The sequence below is a fragment of the Salvia hispanica genome, chromosome 2, assembly GCF_029641045.1.
Source record: "Salvia hispanica isolate PSC_SH4W2 chromosome 2, Shi_PSC_v1, whole genome shotgun sequence".
Classification (NCBI taxonomy): domain Eukaryota; kingdom Viridiplantae; phylum Streptophyta; class Magnoliopsida; order Lamiales; family Lamiaceae; genus Salvia; species Salvia hispanica.
Genome location: NC_142693.1, coordinates 62,358,741 through 62,383,006, shown reverse-complemented (window position 1 = coordinate 62,383,006; position 24,266 = coordinate 62,358,741). Strand labels below are relative to the sequence as shown.

The following is a 24,266-nucleotide window of genomic DNA, read 5'->3' as shown; positions in this document are numbered from 1 at the left end:
ACTATATTACTATAAAACTACAAGGATAAAAAAAAATATTGGGCGAGTTGTTGATCAGTTTGTGACTAAATGATTATTTTAATACTTATCTCTATATTCACCTAAACCATGCCTAATAGAGTATATTATTCAAATGGTTTTTACTTTCTAATGCTAGAAGTATTGGGACATTTTAGAGTATTCGCAAATATGTCGAGACAATATAATAATTTACATTAAAATCAATCATAGGAGATGAATATGAAAACCGATCGATCACAAATTCTCAGTGCTCACTGATGAACTTTCAGAAAAAGGTCTGAACTTATTAATCAGAGATTGATTTTGTTAAAAATTACTACTATTATTGAATTTTTAACTACGACAACCTTTTGTTTAACTTTAATGTATGTTCTTTTAATAAGCATAGCTGTATTTATGGACATGAAAACAATTACTCTAGCTCTTGGTTTTTTACTAATACATATTATACCATGCCGATTAATCAATTTTTTATTGATTGCATCAAAATGTATATTTATTAGTAGAATAATAGTGTACTAATACAAATCACGTTGGAACATAAGTTTATGACATGGGTTGTTAAGTCAACTTTGGGTTGCCCGTCTATATTATTTAATATTAAAATCCAGATACTATAAAATAAATTCCTCGATAATAGTATTCAAATTAATTAATAGTATGATATACGTTGATTAGTTAGTAAAACACTATAAATAAAAATCATATGGTATGTTATATCATTAGTATGTAATTATGTATATGTGATTGGTAATCTAAAATAAAATAAAAATAAATCATAGTAGCTTCTTTTATCTCTGACTGGGTAGGATAAAAATGCATCCTAATCTTAGTAGAATTAGTCATAGCTATATAAATACACCTTCTTCCACACAATTCTACTACTACTGGAGAAAGTTGAAACCTAAACTTTTTACTACACAACTTGGTCATTAATAATGTCAATATAGTAAGGAATTAATTTCGACAGTTTTATAATTAACACATACTATCACTTGCACTAACGTGGTTTCCTAAAAAAGGTATAGTTATGAAAATTTTCATAAGGAATATATTATATATATACGTCTCTTCATAGGCTTTTTATTTCAATATTTTAGGAATTTCTTCAGAATTGTTTAGCAAAAGTAATAATAGTTCATCCATCCCAACAGAATATACTTAATTATAGGTGTGAAGTGACACGAATTTTAAATTTTAATATCTTATGAATGAAAAAAAATGTTACTATAAGAATAATATAATAATGATAAATAATTTGGTGAGTCGTACAATCGAAAACGTGGGAGGATCATTTCGTATCCATATATATTTGTTATAAAAAACAACCATTATTGTAGAAAGCAAATCTCAAAATATCGATATTGGGACTATGATTATTAGTTATCGCCTGTCCTAACGTATTTTTTATGTAATGTGTAAAGAATTGTTTAGTAGAGGTAGGAGTTATGAAAGGATACGTGTCCTAATGTATTTTTTAAAAAAATGTTTTAAGATTTCTTTAGTGGAAGTAAGAGCATGTGAAAAATGACCAGAGGGTATACGTGCCCTAACCGTTTTATATTTAATGTTTCCAGAACTTTTTTTGGTGGAAATAATAGTGTAATGAAAAGTGTGCAAATTATACGTCTCCTAATGTGATTTATTTTCATTCTTTTAATAATCTTTATTTAGGTCACCAATCAGATTATTTGGGTGATATACAATATCCAATTACGTGATACCCGATATACACCATAATATTCATTTCCCTACTCCTAATTACCATGGTGTTATAGCCTTAAATATACTTCCTTCGATTAAGTGTTTCAAGTTTTCATTTTAGTTCGTCTATAATTATGTCTAGCTGAATTAATTTATATCACTTAATCGTGGACGGATAGAGGGAATATGTGTAATTGTTGAAGCCAATCGAATTAAAACTCTATTCATGCAAAAGATTAGACAAATGAGATGATTCAAATAAAAAATTGTTTGATTAGAGAGGAAATATTGCATTGAGTGGACAGTACTTTGTCGACTATAAAAAAGAATAATTTATACTCCATATTGATTTGGTTTATAATAAGAGCATTCACTGCCGATTCTAGAAACTTACTCTCCGTCCATGTCCATAATTAAGTACCTTAAATTTTCTTTTAACGTCCGTTCAATAAGTGTTCGTGTCTCATTTACCTTTTGTTATTTTTAATAATACATATATCTCACATTCTATTATCTCATACGAGCATATTTTATTTTACTATTATAAAACTAATAAAAATAGGGCTCGTGATATTCTCCTAGTATGTTTTTCTACTCATTTTCTGCTACGATACAATAGAGCAATTGTATAATCGAGACAAATAGAAATATAAAGAGAAACGAAATTTACGCGGTTCACCAACTTTTCATGTGTTGGCTACGTCCACGGACAGAAAACGAAGGACAGATTGTATTCAGATTACAAAATTACGTGCCCTAATTATTTAGAGGGTGTGCCGTATTCATACCCAAAGTCAAATATCAATACCATTTAACCACAACCCTTGAGGTAAATGTGTAACTATATATAGATGCACAGTTCAGGATTATTATCACACCTAGCATAGCACAACACACTCAACTAATTAGCAAAGAAAAATGGTGGTTTCGATGAATGCCTTCGACTGGGCCAAAGCAGTGAAGGAATTCGACGAAGCGAAATCCGGCGTGAAGGGCCTCGTCGACGCCGGCATAACAAAGCTTCCCCGCCTCTTCGTCCACCCGCCGCAGAGTTTCGAGAGCAGCCCCACCGCCGAGCAGCAGCCGGAGCTCCCCACAATCGACTTCGATGGGCTCCGTTACCGGCGGCCGGAGGTGGTGGAGGAGATCCGCCGGGCCGCCGGGGAATGGGGATTCTTCCGCATCGTGAACCATGGCATCCCGCAGGAGAAAATGGACGCCGTGCTGGAAGGAGCGCGGCGGTTCCACGAGCTCCCCGCGGAGGAGAAGAAGCCGCTCTACAGCCTGGACAGGCGGATGCCCGTGAGGTTCAACAGCAACAGCGCCCTCCGCGAGGGCGACCCGGCCTCGTGGAGGGACATCCTCACCTGCGCCTTCACCGACGACCACCTCGACCCGCGCCTCATCCCTCTCGCCTGCCGGAGGGAGGTGGTGGAGTACGTGGACCACATGATCGTGGTGAGGGAGACGGTGGCGGAGCTCTTGTCGGAGGCGCTGGGGCTTCCGGCCGGGTATCTGTCCGGGATGGAGTGCATGAAGAGCCAGGCGCTCCCGTGCCTCTACTACCCGGTCTGCCCCGAGCCCCACAAGACCTTCGGGACCCCGAGGCACACCGACGCGGTCTTCCTCAATTTACTCTTGCAAGACTCCACCGGCGGCCTCCAGGTCCGCCATGGTGGACGGTGGGTGGATGTGCCGCCGGTGCGTGGGGCCCTCGTCGCCAACATTGGCGATTTCATGCAGGTTAGTGGAATGAGTTACTGGAATATGGATATTACCGCTAGTACTTTATTGACATTTAAATAATTGTTCTTTGAATTTAATTGCAAAATATATAATTAACACATGAATGCATCTAATCAAAGAAACGTAGTCCAAATCTTGGCCCTAGGACTAAATGATCTAATGGTCAATAATTAACCAAAAATACCAAAGGTCATTATTAATAAGTTTTAGATCATTTTATAAATTTTGGGTTTGTTGTCATTTTTAGCTCATTTTAGATCACATTTATTAAAATACCTAATAATATACAAACAATGACATAAAAATGCTCTACATATGATTTTGTTCAGCATTTTTGTATTAAGATCTAGTTTTGAATTGATCAAAACCCTATATATGTAAATGTAGATTATTAGCAATGACAAGTTCAAAAGCGTGGAGCACAGAGCGTTAGCACAACGGGTGGGGCCGAGGATCTCGGTGGGGTGCTTCTTCTCTCCGAGCACAAGTGCAATGACAAAGCCATTTGGTCCGATCAAAGAGCTTGTGTCCGATGAGAATCCGGCTATATACAAAAACGTTATGTTCACTGACTACATTGAATACTACAAGATTAAAGGAGAAGATGTTGCATCGGCTTTGCCTCATTTCAAGATTTAATCATCAAATGTTTTACTACGTTGGCTTTTGCCTCATTTGCTTCTTGTACCAATATATTGTTGGCTTTTTAATGTATTCGAGTATGTTATCTTCTTTTCATATAATGAATCAATACCTATCCCAATTATATTTTTGAAAGGAACAACATTATAACTGCACGCTAATTAACAGTAAACACAAACTAATTCATCCATTTGATCTCTCTCTTCAATCCTCAACCAAGAATTTTATAGAGAATTGCATATATCCTTAGTAATGCATGCACTTGAAAATGTGGACTTTAAATGGTTTTCCAATGCTTGAAAGTGTGAAAAAAAATCGGCACATTTGTAACAAAAACTATGTTCAGTGAAAATCGGCACTTTTCTTAACCTAAAATTGATATGTTCGGTACTTTTTGTTTATGGATTGGAACATTTTAGAGAATTCGCAAATATGATGAGACAAAATAACAATATACTTACATTAAAATCAAGTACATTTGTTTTAAATGTTACTATAAGAGATGAATATGAATAACAGAATAAGTCATGATCGTCAATTCGTAGTGTTCATTGATGAACTTTCAGAAAAAAGATGTAAACATATTAATCTGACATTGATTTTGCTAAAAATTATTGTTGAGTTTTTAAATAAGACAACTTGGCATTTTCTTTTAATACGAATAAATGTATTTATGGGCATGAAAGCAACTTTTATCTTTCTTGTTTTTCCCAATATTTCATGTCAAATGATTAATCAGTTTTTTAATGATTGCTCCAGAATGCATATTTATTAGTAGTAGAATAATATTGTACTTTCTTGGTTCCAAGTAACTAGTCATTTTTTCATTTCAAACTTTTATAATAGTAGACTAGTTCCCTTTAGTAAAAACTAAAACATTTCTTTCTTACTTTATTATCTCTTTTCTATTTTACTTTGTATTCCTTCAATTCCTTGTGCTCTCCACAAGCCCCACAAAACCCGCCTTCTGACTAGAGATGAGGCTTTTAATCACAAAATCCTTCCTTCTGTCTCCGACGATAAGGAGCAATTCAGTATTGATTTGCTGAGACAGCCCTTGGTTGTGGCATCTCTAGTCCATAATCACAAAGTTAGTGACATTATTAATCTCATGGTACCAAAAAATTCCAAATGTAAGTGTAATTTTGTTGATAAATTAATTTTTTTGTTGATTGCTATTTATTAGAAGAATATAATACAAACCTTGTTTTGCAACAGAAGTTTATAATGTGCATCTTGATCAGTCAACTTTGGGTTGCTTCTCCATTTTGTCTAGATATTAATTAATCTTAATCCAAATACTAATAAAATAAGTTCCTTGATGTTTTTTTAAATTGAGTATAAAAGTGTAATTATGTTGATATGGCATTTTGCAATTAATTAATGATATACGTAGCTTATTTAGGAAAGCATTATAAATTTAAATCATATGGTATGTCATATGTACTGATTGTACATGTGATTGCTAATTCGAAATAAAATAAAATAAAATCATAGCTTATTTTGTCATCCTGGCATCTTCCTATGCTCGATGGTAGTTATAAATATTTATCGCAACGTGTTTGTCATTGCATTTTTTTTAAGAAAACAGTCAAAGGGATACATGTCATAACGTGCTTTCCATTTCATTCTTTTAAGTTTTAATAAATTTCTGTTTCAATATGATTGGCTTGTAGCACAATTATTACACTAGTTAAAAAATATGATATTTTTCCCATCATGCTTTTGGTTTATTATTTTTAAAAATGTCAAGTGGGTGTCATAGCTATATAAATATACCTCTTCTTCCACACAATTCTATTACAATTGCAAATAGCAAAAGGAGTGAAACCTAAATTTTGATCTTCACTCGTAATCTCTTTAAATATGATAAGTTTGCTCAATATGTTGAAGTGGAATAACATGGCAATCATCACTCCTTCTCCACCGTCGATCTCCGCCTGGGAATCGGCCGATGCCGGCCGTGCTAGATGGGTTTACGGCGGTGGCACGGAGAGCACACGAAAATCTAATCCCGAGCACGAGGATAGTGCAATGAGAACAACAAGGGAAGCTGAGAAGGCCGAGAAGATTATGCACATCATTTGTTGGGGCCCCACTAGATAGAGTTCTATGAATTATTTCATATATTTAGATTTTAAAATACACAATCTTTTGACATTTTCTGAAAAACTCAGAATTCATGTACTCAAATAAAAAATATAAGAGTTGGGAGGAGAATCATAAAATATTGAAAGTTGGTTTAGTTAGCCTTTTAATTTACTACTCATAAACATGTTAATTTTTTTTTGCCAAGGTTATATATAGCCAATTTCTATATATTATGGCTACGCCATAAAGAAAAATTAAAACCCCAACTAGTACAATGAGGGTTCCATCCATAATGCTTTTCATCATCTTGATTTCACTCGCATTCATCCTGCAACTACGATTTGAAAGTAGTTAGTTGGATTAGCAATAGTTAGCTAATTAATTGCTAACCCATTTTATTGTAAGCATAATTAATCTCGTGTCAGCGATAACTTTGTAAGCATACCTTTTTAAATTAAAATTTTTTGTTACATTTTGTTATAATAACCTAAATACTATGCTATGAATTTTAATAGTACGGAGTACTACAAATTTCGATTTGTTTTCAGAGTTTTAGATAACCTTTGCAAGATTAATACAGTAGTATCGTGAGTGGATTTAGTCAGTTGCATTTATTTTTATTATTTTTTAATTTTAAACAGGCTTAAATGAAAAAAAAAAGTCAACAATCAGGTCCATATAAAACTCACTACAGAAGAAAAGACTAAAGAACAACACGAAAGCTATTTAGCAACCTATTTACAAAACATGTCAGCAACCAAAAAAACCAACACACTCACCAAATAACCAAAAATGCAAAAACAACCCTAGACTCAACAGCCCTCAACAAACAAAGGCAAAAGGAAAAGTAAGAGGATGGAAGAAACCACAATAAAACACGCGCAAAACTAAATATCGGTCTATCAAGTTCAAACTTTCTGACTCCGTGTGTCTTCATATCTCTCGCTCACTTTCTAATACATCTCAACTCAGGCCTTGGGAGAAGGGAAAATTGAGGCACCAACTTGTAACCCAAGCTCTTTAAGTGTCAAAAGATAAGTTTCTTCTCTATCAAATTGGTATAAAGCCTTGAAAGACAGGGTTTATTTCTACTGTCCCAAATGGATCACGCAATTAATAAAATGGGGCGATCTACTTCCTCTTCTCAAATAGTCAATTTTTAAATTACATCCTATCTACATTTTATTACTACTACTATAATAAAACTATAAGGATAAAAAATACCGGGTGAATTGTTGATTAGTTTGTCAATAAATGATTCTTTCAAGACTTATCTATATATTCACCTAAACCCTACCTAATGAAAGTAAGGGTGAGAAAAATACCATGATTTAAGAGTATTTAATTTGTTTCTTAAAATTTGTGTCTGTTTTAGATCAAACCAAATTAATATATTTTTTTTCAAAATTTTATCTGTTTGTTTCGATATCGGGTCAAAGTGGGTTCAAATCATCCCATAAATGAAATTCTAATAAAATCACTTTTAGGATAAAAACTAACCAGTTTAATGTTTAGCATTTAAAATTATAAATTGTAATGTTTTGAACCAGATCATGATTCATGACAAAATGGTGTGTTCTTTTAATATGAATCACTATAATTGTGGGCATGATATTTTTATCACTCTTGTGTTTACTTATATTTCATGCCAAATGATTGATTAATTTTTTATTGATTGCTTCTGAATGTAAGTAAGTTTATGACATGGGTAATAAGTCAACTTTTGGTTGCTTAACCATTTTGTCCATATATATTAATCTTCAAAAAACCCAATTAAATTAAATGTAATATAAGTTCCACGACTTTTTTTCAAATTGATGACCAAGTGTAATTCTGTTGTTCCTCGGTTTTATTTACATTGACGAATGACAATCTAAGTGTAATTTTGTTGATAAAATATTATTTTAATAATTAATTGCAGTATCATGATATGCGTAATTCATTTCATAAGACGATTTGAGTTTTATTGTGATTGTAATTAAAAATCATAAAAATTACTCAATTTAATAACTAGTCAAAAAATACAAATGATTTAATCTTCATAGCTACTCATTTTGTTATTTTACCTACGAGATGTACATTAACCGGGATCCATTAACTATCGCAACGTGATTTTAATTTCACTCTGAAGAATTGTTTAGTAGAAGTGATAGCTATGAAAAATGGCCAAACGAATACGTGACCTAACATGTTCTACATTTAATTTCTTTAAGAATTTGTAAAGAATTGTTTAAGAAATAGTTAGTGGAAGACTGGTAAAACAGTCAAATGTTTACTAGTCATAACGTGTTTTTGGTTCCATTCTCTTAATAAAGTAAGTATATGTTTTAATATGATTGGCATATGATTGGTTTGTAGCATAAATTATTTCACTCGGTGTACTTATATAGTTATAGTAGATTAAAAAAAATGATATGTGCCCTAACATGTTTTTCATGTCATTTCTCAAGAATTGTTTAGTGGGTGTCATAGCTATATAAATGCACCTTCTTCTTCTTCCACACAATTCAACTACAACTGCAAATATCAAAAAGACTTTCTTCACTCATAATCTCTTTAAATATGCTAAGTTTGCTCAAAATGTTGAAGAGGAATAACATGGCGGCAGCATCCGCCAGCAGCATCACTTCTTCTCCGCCGTCGATCTCTGCTTGGGAATCAGCCGATGCCGGCCGTGCTAGATGGGTTTACGGCGAGAGTACGAGAAAACCTGATTCCGAGCATGAGGATTATGCTATGAGAAGAGCAAGGGAAGCTGAGAAGGCCGAAAAGATAATGCACATCATTTGTTGGGGTCCCACTAGGTAGAGTTTTGTCGCCGCCCGTGTAGATATAGTAAAATATGATAAGAACACATTTTAGATAAAATAATTTCAAGACGTAGAAATTATCTACCCTATCAAATATGACTTTATGATTTTTTTACTTGTCTAGAACTAAAAATAGTACTATTAGTATTACATTTTATTGTCTTGATCTACTTTCTCATCTTTATATATCGGGTAATTAATCTCGTGTCAATGGTTACTTTGTAAATATACTTACAAAATTTAAATTTGTGTTACATTTTGTTTATAACTTAATTAGTAATAGTACTAGTAGTATTTTTACTTGAAACAATATGCAATTCTTAGCCCCAAAATCGTGTTAGTAAGAAATTGATGTGTGCAATGGATATCGTTAATGGAAAAATAAAAATAATGTTTACAAGTACTTGGAACAAAATCTAATAATTGGGCCTACTCCATCTAGCCCAATTATACCATTAAATGAAGCCACTCTGAGAAGCCCAAAACAAGTTCATTCTTTTTAGTTGCAGCCCAAACTTTGAGAAGCCCAAAATAAGTTCATTCTTTTCTTTTTCTTTGTAGACGTACCGTTGACCGAAGTGACTGCAACGATACTCTCGTTTATGTCTTCGAGCACACTTTCATCTATCAAACCATAAAGTAATTAATGGAGAAAAATAGATAAAATTGTAAATAAAATGAGTTTTAATGTGCAATTAATAAAGTAAGAAAAAGAAGGAAAAATGAGTGAAATAATGTTAGTGGATTGTAGGGTCCATATTATTAGTGGTGTGTAGTTGGTTAAAAACTTACCATATTAAAATTTTGTCTAATTTTCGAGAACGACCAAAAATAGTAAAGCTAGTCTATATTTTGAGGACCGATAAATTATATTGCTTCCAAATTGCTTAAGAACCAATTTGATTTCCAGCAAATGATAAATAATACAACTATTAATTTTACCTTATACTACTAAAATAAATTTCAATTTTTATCAAACTAATGCAAAAATAAACAAGTACTCACATGAGCCCCATAGTAAGTTGTGATCCAATGAGGTGTAGGTGAAATACCATAAGATCTGTCACAATTTTGGATGAATTTCTCCAAGTTGATAATCGACCATTTCTTTATAATAGCACGCAATGTCTCTGGTGATAGCGAAGTAGCCGGCGGAAATTCGGCCGATAGAATCAGTCCCGGTGGGAGCGTCGTCGATCGCTTGGCACATTCTTCGCACACTTATTGTTGTGGGTAGTTATATTGAGCCGCGTTCGCTTACATACGGACCAAAATTTGCTTTAACTCATCCACACTATTTAATGTCTAGAAATACTATAATTTTAATGTCTAGAAATACTATAATTTTAGGAAATTGGCCAGAAAAATTATTAACTTTCACAAAAGTTTGAGATTTCCCACAACTATTAAAAGTGATCTTAAAAACTACTATGTTTTGAGTCGTGCGGATTTCCCACACTAAACATTTTGGCATAAGTTTTGGCTACGAGGAACGCCATCCATATTATCATCAGTTTCCTGATCCCAACAACATGGAATATAACTCCAACTATTACACGTAGGTTTTTTTATATTCCACGCAAGCAAAATTTATTCTTGAAACTTTAATGTGAGAAATTCGCACAATATAAAAACTTGGTAATTTTAATACCACTTTTAAGGTTGTGGAAAATACCTAATTTTTGTGAAAGTTCATGGTTTTTTTGACCAATTTCCCCAACCTTTAAAAGTGGTCTTAAAAATCACCAACTTTAAAAGTGGTCTTCTTAAAAATCACCAACTTTTTGAATCGTGCGGATTTCCCACGCTAAAGTTTTTGGCATAAGTTTTGTCTACATGGAATGCTGACACTAATTCTAGAACATCCATATTATCATCAGTTTCATGATCCCAACAAGATGGAATATAGCTCCGACTATTACACGTAGCTGAAATTTATGCCACAAATTTTAGTGTGGAAAATTCACACAATTTGAAAATTTGATATTTTTTAAGACCATCTTTAAAGATTGTGGGAAATACCAAAATTTTATGAAAGGTCATAGTATAAAATACTACTATTACTTTTTTTAGATGAGAAGAAAAAGCTAATCACATAGTCTTAGTGTTTGAATTAATAGTGTATTGTCAAAAATTCTACTACTATATTATTATATTATCATAAGGGCTTATGGGAATCACAATCAATTTTGTGATGTTATACTCTTTTTGCATGTGGTTTGTTTTTCAACTTTGAGAATATTTTATTTGTATAGAAGGGAATACCTAGATTACTTACTAGGTGTATACATCTCTATCACGGGGGAGTCATTGAATTTATTTGCAAAGAATGGTTACACTTTGATTTCATTTTTAAAGTTAGGGATAAATAAGACAATCACTTTCTTCTCATGCAAACTCACCCACTTTCACAAACGTGATCTCATTTTTAAAGAAAATATGAAGAGATGGCCCTATTAAGAAACATGTTAATCATTTTGACGTTGGAAAACACGGCCTATTATAAGATATACTCTATATTTTTGTTTATATTGAACTACTCCATGTCACATTTTATTCACTTTTCTCTAATTTCAATCTCATTTTAATTTTTTCCATTCTATCTAATGACATCAAGAAGAATATTTTTTCAGTTGTGGACTTTTGCTTTCGCATAATGTGACCAAATTACCTAAGTACGTACATTTGCTTTGTCTCTCCAATTAATTCAAGCATGCACACATATACCATTTTAACTACTCACAAACCATTGCTTGTGCAATGTAATAACCTTACTACAATAGCAAACAGAATATTTGAGAGCTATAAGTAGTGTAATCACTAGTCATTAATCATTACAACCATCCATACTAAGAGCCATGAATTCATTTCAATCATCACTCATTTTTCTCCTCATTCTTCCCTTCTCCCTTCATGTTATCTGAACCTCACCCTACGTCCCTAGGCTTTCTCTCCCCCATCAAGTGAGTGTGCTTAGCTCAATAGATGGTTTTGACCTCTATTACTACGCACAATCACTTAATCATTTCAATTTTGCACCCTTAAGCTATAATACCTTCAACCAAAAATATTTTGTCAACACCAAATATTGGGGCGGTCCGAATTCGAGCCGCCACATTTTTGCGTATCTTGGTGCCGAGCAGCCACTCGATGCCTCCGGCATCAACTCCATTGGCATCATCAATGATGATGCCCCTCGTTTCTAGGCTCTCTCTATTTTTATAGAGGTAATTAATACTCCATGTTTCCATTCTTTGTTACTCACACTTTATTATATATTATATATACTGATAACAAATACTCCATTTGATAATGTGATTATATTTTGCAGCACCGATATTATGTAGAATCAACTCCATTTAGAACGATGGATGAGGCCTTGCGAAATGAAACAACGCGCTGGTACTTTAATTCGGCTCAAGTGTTAGCCGACTACGCTTAACTTTTATTACACGTCAAGAACGAATTTTCAGCAACATGATTCTCCAATCATTGTCTTCGGAGGATCATATGGCGGAAGTAAGTGAATATGGTTTTAAATATATACATTTATATATATAATTATTAGTGTGCTTTGTATAATTATTTGTTGTTGAATTTCAGTGCTAGCAACTTGGTTTCGCCTTAAATACCCATACATAGCTCTCGGCGCACTAGCTTCATGAGCTCCGGTCTTGTACTTCGACGATATAGTTGAAGATGGGTATTTCTCCGTCGTCACCAAAGACTTCAAGGTAATTCATATTTTACCAATTTTACGTTGATGATTGCATTCATTTATTCATTCTTGAATTGATGTAGGAGGCTAGCCTAAGTTGCTATGAGAGCATAAAGACATCATGGGATGATATGGATTACATAACGTCATTAACAGGAGGCCTCTCCATTTTGAGTAAGAGATTCAATACTTGCTTGTAAGTAATTAGCATAGCATTAGTAATAATGATGATTATATTTGTACACTAAAAATTTAGGAAAATTGTTTAGAAAATCATGAATTTTCACTAAAAATTAGTATTTTCCACCGCATTTAAAAGTGATCTTAAAAATCACCAATTTTTCATACTGTGCAAATTTCCCACTTTTCGATATAAATTTCACCTACGTGGAACATCAAAAAACATACACTAAAGTTTTCCCACAACCTTTAAAAGTGGTCTTAAAAATCACCAACTTTTCATACTGTGCAAATTTCCCACACTAAAGTTTTCGATATAAATTTCACCGACTTGGAACGTCAAAAAACCTACGTGTAATAGTCAGAGTTATATTCCATCTTGTTGAGATCATGAAAGATATGATAATGTGGATGATCTATAATTAGTGTTAGCATTCCACACGTACGCAAAAACTTATGTCGAAAAGTTTAGTGTAGGAAATCCGCACAATCAAAAAGGGGTAATTTTAAGACCACTTTTAAAGGTTGTGGAAATTGGTTAGAAAAACTATGAACTTTCACAAACATATGGTATTTCCCACAACCTTTAAAAGTGGTCTTAAAATGATCAACTTCAAATTGTGCGAATTTCTCACACTAAAGTTTCCGACATAAATTTTGCCTACTTGAAATGTCAATAAACTTAAGTGTAATAGTCGAAGCTATATTCCATCTTGTTGGGATCATGAAACTGATGATAATGTGGATACTCTAGAATTAATGTCAGCATTCCACCTAGGCAAAACTTATGCTGAAAAATTTAGTGTGGGAAATCTGCACGATTCAAAAAGTTGGTGATTTTTAGACTTTTTTTAAAAGATGTGGGAAATACCAAATTTTCGTAAAAGTTCATGATTTTTAATCCATAATATCATGAAAACTTGATCCATGCGAAAAATGAAAATCGCACCGTTAGAATCGCGTTGCATAACATCAACCAATTAATAAAAATGTGTGACACGGATAAATGATATTTATCAAGACTTAAATAATGTTCAACGAATCATCATATATATATCAAAGGACCCAAAAATCAAAACACTTATTCAAAACATAAAATCTAGCATCTTATAAGTTAGATTTTGGTTAATTGGAGGAAAATTATTGATCTTTAAAATACAAATAACAAATATCTAAACAAAAAAACCGTTCCAAATTAAATACTTATTTTCCCATAAAATCTAGCATCTTATATCATTCGACAACCTAGCTACTCTCCAAATAAAATCTAACATATATCCCGTAAATTTGGATCAAACATTTCTGGTTATGAGAAGTACTTAAGTTTCTTGTAGTTTTGGGTGAATAGTCTAAAATAGGTTTTGGCTTAATTAGGAAGAGTTTAGTGTGGAGTCGGATGTGGTTTTAGAGTTACGTTGTCATTTGATGCATTTATGTTTATTTTGATAAAATCATCATTGAAACATGAATTTCTCTCTAAAACTCATCACCATACTATTAAAATTTAAAATTAAGAAAGTAATAATATACTCTAAAAAATCACGATTAATAAGTACTACTCCCTCCGTCCCAATTAAAAAATTGGGTTGAAAAGTTAGAGAGAGAAATAAAGTAAAAAAGATAAAAAGAGAGTAAAGTAGATGGTGGAATAAAGTAAGAGTGATTGAATGTTTTGCTTTTTTTTTTTAAAAAAGAATGATTCGAACTTAGTTGGGACGGAGAAAGCAGTAGCAGTAATTAACAAAAAAAAATCCAAAAATACAAAAATTGTACTACTACTCTATGATATTTTTCAAATATTTTACTCGAAGTGGGCCCAGACCTTTGATCAAAATTCTCTAATACTACTTGCTTAACTTTTGTTATATCATGAAGTTTTCATTTGACAAATTCATACTCTAAAATAAAACAACGTATAGAAAGATTTTAGAGAAATGAGAAAGGAAAAATATGTGATTTTGACATAGAATTTTATATGAAGAATTATTGTGCCATATTTTATCATTTTTAATATTGTCGGATAAGAAATGATTTTAGACCACATTTATCATTTGAAAAACACCCATATGTGGAGCTCAAAAATCATACTACTATATGTAACTTTTGAATGCAAGACTTTTGAATATCATGTCATCTAAAGCTTGAAATATGAGAATTATCCATCTCAAGCTAGCATAAATAGAACATCTACTTAAGTATCTCATTTGGAGCTTCATCTAAACGTAAATAGAACTTAGGATTAGAACTGACTTTTGAGTATCATCCGTTCTTTAAATTAACCGATATAAATCAGAACACATCATATAGTGACAAAGACTTACAGGGGCTCACCCTATCCCCCTCTTTCTCCTCCATCGTCGATGCTTTCTCCCGACTTCTAGCCGGGTCAAACCCAGATCCGGCCTGGGTTCATATATAATTTATACTAGAAATTACTCCCTCTGTTCCCGATTAAGAGTCACACTTTTCATTTCGGTCCGTCCCCAATTAAAAGTTACACTTCACTTTTACCATAAATAGTAAATAGGTCTCACATTCCACTAACTCAATTCACTCACATTTTATTATAAAAGCAGGGTCTTATTCTAATGCTTATAACACTCTAATCCAAAATCAAGACTAAATCTCCACTCTTAGATTTTAAAATGAGTGGATGAGATTAAAGCTCACAAATCTCAATAAATAGTAGACAAAATATCAACAAAAGGGTAATATCGTCATTATGTTATCATATGATAATTTTCGTGGGTGTTTTTTTATATCAACATTGTGTATTACAAATATCAACAATATGACATTAGAATATCAACACAAGGACAAGAAAATATCAACACATTTTTATTGAGATTGGACATGCATGATATGAGATTTTGCCTACAATATATTGAGATTTTTTGTTGCATTTGTTTATTAAAGCTGTTTATCAACATGTACGAAAATTGAAATATAATTTATCAAATTTCATCACCCGAACATCGTCGGAACATATGCAATTGAGATCTCGTTGGAATCCTTATTAAATTATCTTTAATTTGATATATTTTTTGCGAAAAAATAATTTAAATTGAGAGAGTTATGTAAATTTAAAGATTTGAGATGATTTTGAGGAGAGAGAAAGAAGTTAGTTATAATTAATACATAGGATTTGACATTAATATCCTTTTAATTTAATTAATAATTATTTAAATTTAAAATATATTACACTTGACATTTATATCAACCGCAAGATCTTCTAATCTAATGGTTAAAAATTGGTCTTAATTTTGGATTGATAATTAGTTAGCAATTGATCAAATCCTTATAGAAGCAATATAAAGAAATGGATCTCACATTCCACTAATTTTTTTAATAAATTTTTCTTTATATTTTTTTTAATTCGTGTCCGATCAAAGTATGACTATTAATTAGGGGCGGAAGGAGTATACGAGAGATTGAGTCCTTGAGGTGTACCTATAAAAATACTTGATGTAACAAATAAATAATCTTAAAACAAAACAAAAAAACAAGACAATAGATTCCTAATTAAATCTCTCCAACGTGTCACCATTTAAACACAACACCAATTCAGATTCAGTCTCCTCACTTTTGGGACCCCTTTTTCTCTCTCTCGTACTTAAACAAACAAACCACTCTTTCTCTCTCATCTCCCCCTTTCCCTTTCCCTCTTTTCCCCCCAATTTTTTTCCTCCACCCCCAAAAAACCCTAGTTTTCTCCCCTCCGAGCCCTCGCTCCCCCCTCTCCCCAATTCCCACCATCCTCATTTTTCCTGGCTAATTCACCCTCGCAAATCGCAATTCAGCTGAAATCATGGACGATTCGGAGCAGAATAAGCTGTTTGTCGGGGGCATTTCGTGGGACACGACGGACGATGCCCTCAAGGACCATTTCGGCCAGTACGGCGCCGTTTTGGGCTCCGTGATTGCTCGGGATCGGATTTCCGGTAACCCCAGGGGCTTCGCCTTCGTCACCTTCTCGGATTCTTCCGCCGTCGACCGCGCTCTTCAGGATTCCCATCAAATTCTTAGCAGAACGGTCTGCTTCTTGCTTATTCTACTTTTTAGGGTTTTTCCATATTTTCTCCCCGTTTGCTTTATTTTTAGGGCTTTTTTGTCGACTGATTTTGTATTCTTCAAATTATCTCTTTTTCGCGCTTCTGTGTTGGCCATTTTTTTAATTTATTTTTAAATCTTTTTTCTTTTGGGTTTTTTCCCCGTGCATGGCTGAATAATTGGAACTGTCGTGGTCAATGAGCTTCGCCTTGTGCATCGTTGTGTGCGTTTGTTTGCTCTCCTGCATCGGCTGCTATATTTTAATTTTAATTATTTATATTTTCAAAGCTGGAGTTTTTGCACCCTTTTTCGCGCATGCAGTTTTTGCTAATTTTTATTTAACTTTTTCATTGCTTACCATATACTTTGATGCCTGTTTGCAGGTTTTGTCAACAGTTTCCTTTTCTTGTAATTAGCTTTAGGTCTTGATTTGCTCTGATTATCAGGTGCTAGCGCCTCATTCTTTCCCTGTATATTTAACACTTTTGCTTCCTCTTTAATTCGGAAAAGTTATTGAAAACATGATATTGTTCGCGGGCTGGAGTTATTTAATCTTTCAAACTTTTCCATCAACTTGTCATTTATAGGTGGAAGTGAAGAGGGCCATTCCCAGGAGCGAACAACAAAGTCAACAACAGAACTATAGGGGAGTGAGTAGGAATAACAGTAGGACTAACAGTAGGAGCAACGTGCAGTTTAGGACGAAGAAGATTTTCGTAGGGGGTTTGTCGGCTAACTTGACTGAGGAAGAATTCAGAAGATACTTTGAGAAGTTTGGTAGGATTACTGATGTAGTTGTGATGCATGACAATCTGACTCATAGGCCGAGAGGATTTGGTTTTATTACCTTTGATTCAGAGGATTCGGTGGAGGAAGTTATGCAGAAGAGCTTCCATGAGTTGACTGGAAAGCTCGTCGAGGTTAAAAGAGCTGTTCCAAAGGATGGAATTGGCAGTAGTAACATTGGTTATAATGGAAGGTTAGGCGATGCAAGAAGCCCTACTAGCTTCAATTCTTATCAGCAGGGGAGTTACGTGCCTGTAAATTCTAGATATGGGTATTTCCCTGGATATGGTAATGTGGCTGGGTACCCATACGGAGCTGGGATGTATGGTGGTGGTTATCCCTCTGGAGGGTATGGTGGAATTAGTTACGGACTCACTCCAATTGCCCCAAGGAGTCCTTGGAATCCAGCGATGGTTGGTGTCAGGGGAGGTTTCCTGCCTTATGGAAGTGCCGCTCCTGTGTATCCCTCCTACGTGAATGGCGGACCTGGAGTTATGGGACTGTCTATGAACGGATATGGTGGTGGGATATTGGGTGGAGAAGCTCAACACTCGACTGAGTCAACACCCTCTCAGACTGGTATAAATAATGTAGATGCCAATTCTTTTGGTTCCAGTAGAGGTTTCGGAGGTGCAGCTAGCAAACAGAGTCATAGAGTTAGTGATAAGTCTTACCAAGCTGCTAACTCAAGCTGACTGCTTGCCATCTTCATTGTGGATATTGACATGTTAGAAGTTTCTCCCACTGACAGAGTTGGGTATATCATTCTTCCAATGTCCATGCTTTAGATCTCTTTCTAATTCTTATAAAAATTTCGTGTGTTTTCTTGTTCTTAATTTCAAAAATCAATGGAATCTGGACTCAGTTATTGTAATATAATTTTTTTATAAATTTATTTTTTCCATACCTTGTTTCCATTTCTCCTGACAAATGTTGATGGCCATGCTCTGGAGTCACTTTCTGCCCATAGAGGTAAGTCCTGATTGATGCTCTGAGGGTGCTTATTTGGATGGTGCTTGTTTTTTTGTTTTTTTTTTGCATTCGTTTTGAAGTAGATTTCGTAAAAGCCTTGAGTTGATCTCCGAGTCAGTTGCGATGATCTTGTATGGTAATGGTCCCTATTTGTATTGTAATTTCAGGAATCATCATGGTTTCCCGAGTCAGATTTTCCTGGTCATTTTGTGTACTGCTTATGATGACTTTCATTTCCTATTGAAACTGCTGAGGGAAAGGAATATATGCCACTCTTTTTTTTTAAACTGAGATTCATGTAAGATGCATATTCGGTATTCTTGCTATGAATGAATGTTGATGATGCTTTGGGTATAAGGTGGCTTTGCTGTTAAGATATTGACTAAATAAATGGCAGGTTTATTAGCAATTTTCGATGTGTTATTGTTTCCGATTCATGGAATGTTTTTTTGAATGGGAGGGAAGAGAATTAGCTAATTTGACTATTATACTATTGCTCAATCAACTAAAATTGAATATTTTTAAAAAAGTTTTATAATGTGCAAAAACTGTTGGCTTCTTATTTACGCTACTAGACATGTACACTGATCACTGATGTACATATTAAGAGTTAGGACCAACATCAAATCATAAAATATTTTCTTATATTAGATAATAATGTTCATTTTGTAATGTTTACTAACTAATAACTGGATCCTAAAATGAAGGCTTGGTCAAAAGATTATGAAAATGATAACTTCGCCACGAAATACGATTTCACGCATTGAAGTGAGCTTGAATTCTTGACCAACTTTTAATTTTTAAATATATTGAGTGTTTTGAATTGTTTCCACTTTAATGAGCCATCAATTTTGGTGGGGTGTTAATTAAGGAGGCTATTTCCTATGAAAATACGTTATTTACTATGACAGCAAAACATAGCGCATGCATCGGCCAATAAATCAACACCTCATTAATATCTACTACTACTATAAGCAAATTCCTCGTCTTCTATATTGTCATTAGTGAATAATTAATTTAAATATGTTAATTACATCTCCTATGTTTAACAAAAATAATCCATGTGATGTCTAACATTATAGTGAGCTAACATTTGCTTTTAAATTTTTTAGGAAATTGTTACACTTAGAAAATTGTGGTTTTATTACCATCCGACGGCGATTAGCAACTTTTTTTGAAAAAAATCTCATTAATTCAAACCAAATTTTCAGAACTATCCAATGAAGATATGATAATAATTAATACCAATTTATTGTACACAACAAGAAAATTGAAAATTTGAAAATGAAGTTTATTACTGTACACTTCACTTCGATAAAAATTGAGTCATTCAGGAGTCTAAATTTATTTTTGACCAATTTTTAAATTTGTATTTGAAAAATTAATAAAACTTGGGATTTGAAATATTTCGATAGATGCTATAATCAGAGACCACATATTTATATCTCTTCATTTTCTTACCAGAAAAAAAAACCCCAAAAAAACCAGACTTTCTTTCCAATGATGCCTCTGCTAACTCCGGCCGCAAACGGCGGCGGCGCGGTGCTCTCCTCCTCCCACCACTGCTCCCTCAAATCCGTCCACCCCGTCGCCCCCCTCTTCTCCAAACGCCGCCCCACTTTCTCCGCCTCCCGCGCCCTCAAACCCCTCACGCTCGCCAACGCCGCCGACTCCTCCTCCGGCGCCTCCGCCAAGCCCTCCGCCGCCTCCACCTCCTCCTCCTCCGCCCCTTTCGACGACCAGGGCTCCGCCCCGACTCCCATCTCGCTCGTGGGCCAGGAAAATGTCCCCCTCGAAGGCGTGATTCAGTTCGAGAAGCCGGATTCCTCTTCTCGTCTCGCCAAATGGGGGTATTTACATATTCATCTCTCTCACTCTATTTGTGTGTGGGCTTGTGTTTTGCTGAAATTGGATTGCAAAATTGCAGTCTTGTGGCTGCGTTAGCTGGCGGCGATGTTGCAATGTTGTTGTTGTTTGCGGCAATTGGGAGGTCTAGCCATGGATTGCCTGTTTTCGATTTTGAAACCTTCAAAACAGCCGACCCTTTCATTGCAGGTGTGTTTTTCGCGCCCTAAGTTTGTAAAGTTGATTCCTTTTTCATTTTATCTATGGGTATATGCTGCATTTACTTTTTTTTTTAAAGTAATTTATGCATTTGGTAGTGTTGAATTGTGTCTGTTTGAATGATTAGGGTGGTTTTTGAGTGCATACTTTCTTGGGGGATTCAGCAAGGAAGGCAGAGGGAAGAATGGTTTACAGAGTGCTGTTGTTGCAGCTGCGAAATCCTGGTCTTTGGGGATTCCGGTAACTCTTCTTTTCTTGTTTCGTGTGTTATACGAAATGGTATATACTCTGTTTTTGACTTGTTTCTTTGTCGTAGTTGTTTGTTTGTTGAGAGTCTAGCTGCTGATTTTTCACATTCTTGTCTGAGATTTTGTTGGTATAGAGAATGTGACTATTGTTTTTCCTTTTGTAATTGACATACTGTGACAGAAATTAGTGATTTCTAGGAGTTTATCTGTCTTGGTTTCTTTTGAGAGATACCTTTAAGCTTTGCTGGAACATGCTGTGGATTTTAGCTTACGATAAGTTTGGAATGCGCAAGTAGGAGGTGTGAAAATTTTTATGTTGGAGCTCTATTTGAGGAATTTCGGGTTAATTTTTGAGGTTTCTAAGATACTACTATTTTGTTTCTGGCTGGCCAAACTAAGGTCGATTCACCCCTTCCTTCAAGGTCCTTTCGAACTCATCCGGCAGGCCTCTTCCTAGTTTTTAATGTATTCACCACTGGATATAAAGGGACTAACAGCTTCATAAATATCCAAAGGTGCACCTTGCAACTATACTTCTGTTATAGTGAGAATGGAAAGCTTTTACGAACACAGTGTCACCATGGCATTTCAATAGATGCTTAATAGTATAAAGTATTGTAATCAGGTAAAGATATTCAATAGTTGTTTTAGACACAAAGAAATAATGCTTGGAAGTTATATGAGTCATGCTATCGAACTTTCGAATTCTTGTGAAAGACTAAACATGTGGATCAGTTCATTTTCTGTACCTTAGCGGAAAACTGAAAGCTTGTTTAGTAAGGATAGACATTGCTGAATAACTTTTAAGTGGCTTGCCTTCTGTAAGTGCCTCCTTGGCTTGTGTTTTTTGTCCTGTTAGTTTTATCTTTTATTGGTAATTCTCAAGTTCATACTCAAGATTAGATTTGTCTTACCTGATTAGATGTCTATTACAATTGAATCTAATAAAAATCTACTCTAAAGTAATATTTTTACATATTTATTCATTTCGAATGTCGATCAGTCTTCGTCCTCTAGCCTCTGAACATGCTTATATTTTGCAAAGTTCACTTGTTAAACCTCTTAAAATGTCCCGTGAATGCCTTCTTTACTGTGAGAGAGAGGGAGAGACTTCTTTGCTGAAAAATGGTGTTTTATAGTATGTGGAGGCTTACTGATTTTATTAGCGGAGGAGGCTGCAATTCAACCAAGCAGCAATAGCTTTTTCCAAGATTACATGCTAGGCTTTCAGTTTACTTTTGTGAATTGTCAAACTATGAAAGTGCTACGAGCATGGTTTAGTGATAAAGAAAAATGTGCTTTTCCTAGTGGAAGAAAAGTTAGAAGGAATCTGCAGGAACTGAAAGGAGGCATCCTGGTTATAGAACTGCAAATTGAAGGTGGCTGTGTTGTTGAAATAGTAGTGGTGAAAAAATGATCCAATAGTAGATTGGTAGAGCAGTTGAGGGGCTATAGAGTGATAAGGTTTCGTATAATTTGTTGTTTAGAAGGCTTGCAATTTCAACTTCTATATTGTGATCTCTCTGGTTGAGGGTGTCCAGTTTCTTGTTGATAGCTGATACAAAGTCTCGGGGTCAGCTTTTTTTTTTTTTCTTTTTTTTTTTTAAAAAAAATCTTCATTTGAAAACACCATATTATTTGAAGCATATCATCCCCCTTTCACAAAACATAATATTCCTTTGTTGCCTAGTCTTGTGGAATTCTTTTGATACAGAGACCTTGACCTTTTTACTGTGAATCTTAGTGATGTTCGTTCACACCATAACATGCTGTCATTCACATTTCAGTTGGGAATAATCATAAGAGCACTCTCCATTGGCCATCCGCCACCAACGAACTTCATGCTGGTTACCATGGGAAGCACAGCCGTTTTACTTATTGGATGGCGAGCATTATTCTTTACCATTTTCCCCTCCGACAAGGGCAAGAAGAACGACGTATACAAGCGTGGCAGCCCTTTCGAACTGTTTGAGGTATGCACAAAACACTTTCTAGTCAGCAAATGAGACGTTATGCCATTTTCGTGAGATTCATTGAACAACCAACAATTTTGTTTCCGCAGTTGCTTACATCGTTGGTGAGAAGATGGTGATGAGCAGAGCAATTCTTTAGAGAGTCTAACTGTGATCATATTTCCTCCTTGGAGGTAACTTGTTGTGATTCCCTCCTTTTACATTTAAAAGAGAGGGAAAGTGTAAATGAAGAGAAGTTTTGATATCTGTATTGATACACATTTTTTATATCTAGTTTATACTACTACTTTTCATACACATGATTCCCCTTCATTGAATGTTTCTTGTACAACCATTTGATCATTATTTCGGACGACGAGGGAAGACTGCGGTTACACTTCCCGTGGGTGGGATCTCACGGGTGTGATCCTGTGAGATCCCGACTCACACAAGAGAACGTGTATTCTTGTTCGAGTTTGTGTGTCGATGGCAAGTGATGCTTCATAATTTACATTGTGCATAAGCATGTGATTTTTTTTTATGAGAATGATAACAATTTTCACTCTATTAATGATATTATTAGGCAAAGTGCAGAGATCAATTTATTACAAATAGTATCACAATTTAATGAGGTTTCTGAGGGGATGAGATCGCCTGCTGTGCCAAATAGCACAGCAGGAATTGCTGTGCTTAAAACGCAGGTCTCCAAGGCATAAAACGGCAGGTATGTTTCTTCTATTTCCTTTTTCTTTTTCCTTTTGTTTAGATTATCCATTCTTTTTTCTTAAGAAATTGAAACTAGGATCCTTTGCATTTTTTATGAATGATACAGTGATAAATTGAAGCACAAAATTCTTTTTACTAAAGAAATTGGAACTACGATCCTTACCATTTTTTATGAATGATAAAGTAATAAATTGAAGCAGAAACAAAAAAGAATGAAAAATCTAAACAAAAGGAAAAAGAAAAAGGAAATAGAAGAAACATACCTGTCGTTTTATGCCTTGGAGACCTGCGTTTTAAGCACAGCAATTCCTGCTGTGCTATTTGGCACAGCAGGCGATCTCATCCCGTTTCTGAGCTACTATAAAAACATGACCTTAACAAATCAGAGATGTGCATTTAATAAAAAGGCAGTAAATCTTTCATTTAAATCAGACAGATATTGTTGTTTATTACTCACTTTTCCTCTAATAATAGTGTATTTTTTTTTCGTTTTTGTACATCAACGATAATTAGTTACTCCTTCCATCCCACTTCAACAGTCTCAGTCACTTTTGCA

At 34.4% G+C, this 24,266-nt stretch overlaps 3 protein-coding genes and 1 pseudogene across 3 annotated transcripts; all 4 read left to right on the top strand.

The window, feature by feature from the left end:
* The first annotated feature begins 2,627 nt into the window (after nt 1–2,627).
* Nucleotides 2,628–4,181, top strand: LOC125210982 (1-aminocyclopropane-1-carboxylate oxidase homolog 1-like). The gene is made up of 2 exons (XM_048110682.2): nt 2,628–3,468; nt 3,859–4,181. Exons 1-2 carry the CDS (start codon nt 2,644–2,646, stop codon nt 4,108–4,110), a joined length of 1,077 nt encoding a protein of 358 aa, XP_047966639.1. The 5' UTR covers nt 2,628–2,643; the 3' UTR covers nt 4,111–4,181.
* A 7,691-nt stretch (nt 4,182–11,872) lies between these two features.
* On the top strand, nt 11,873–12,932 carry LOC125199549 (uncharacterized; annotated as a pseudogene).
* A 3,629-nt stretch (nt 12,933–16,561) lies between these two features.
* On the top strand, nt 16,562–18,654 carry LOC125202584 (heterogeneous nuclear ribonucleoprotein 1-like). The gene is made up of 2 exons (XM_048101011.2): nt 16,562–16,945; nt 17,550–18,654. Exons 1-2 carry the CDS (start codon nt 16,721–16,723, stop codon nt 18,441–18,443), a joined length of 1,119 nt encoding a protein of 372 aa, XP_047956968.1. The 5' UTR covers nt 16,562–16,720; the 3' UTR covers nt 18,444–18,654.
* A 1,519-nt stretch (nt 18,655–20,173) lies between these two features.
* Nucleotides 20,174–23,302, top strand: LOC125211451 (uncharacterized). Its single transcript, XM_048111254.2, has 5 exons — nt 20,174–20,570; nt 20,648–20,775; nt 20,912–21,024; nt 22,820–23,005; nt 23,095–23,302. Exons 1-5 carry the CDS (start codon nt 20,221–20,223, stop codon nt 23,122–23,124), a joined length of 807 nt encoding a protein of 268 aa, XP_047967211.1. The 5' UTR covers nt 20,174–20,220; the 3' UTR covers nt 23,125–23,302.
* Nucleotides 23,303–24,266: the final 964 nt, after the last annotated feature.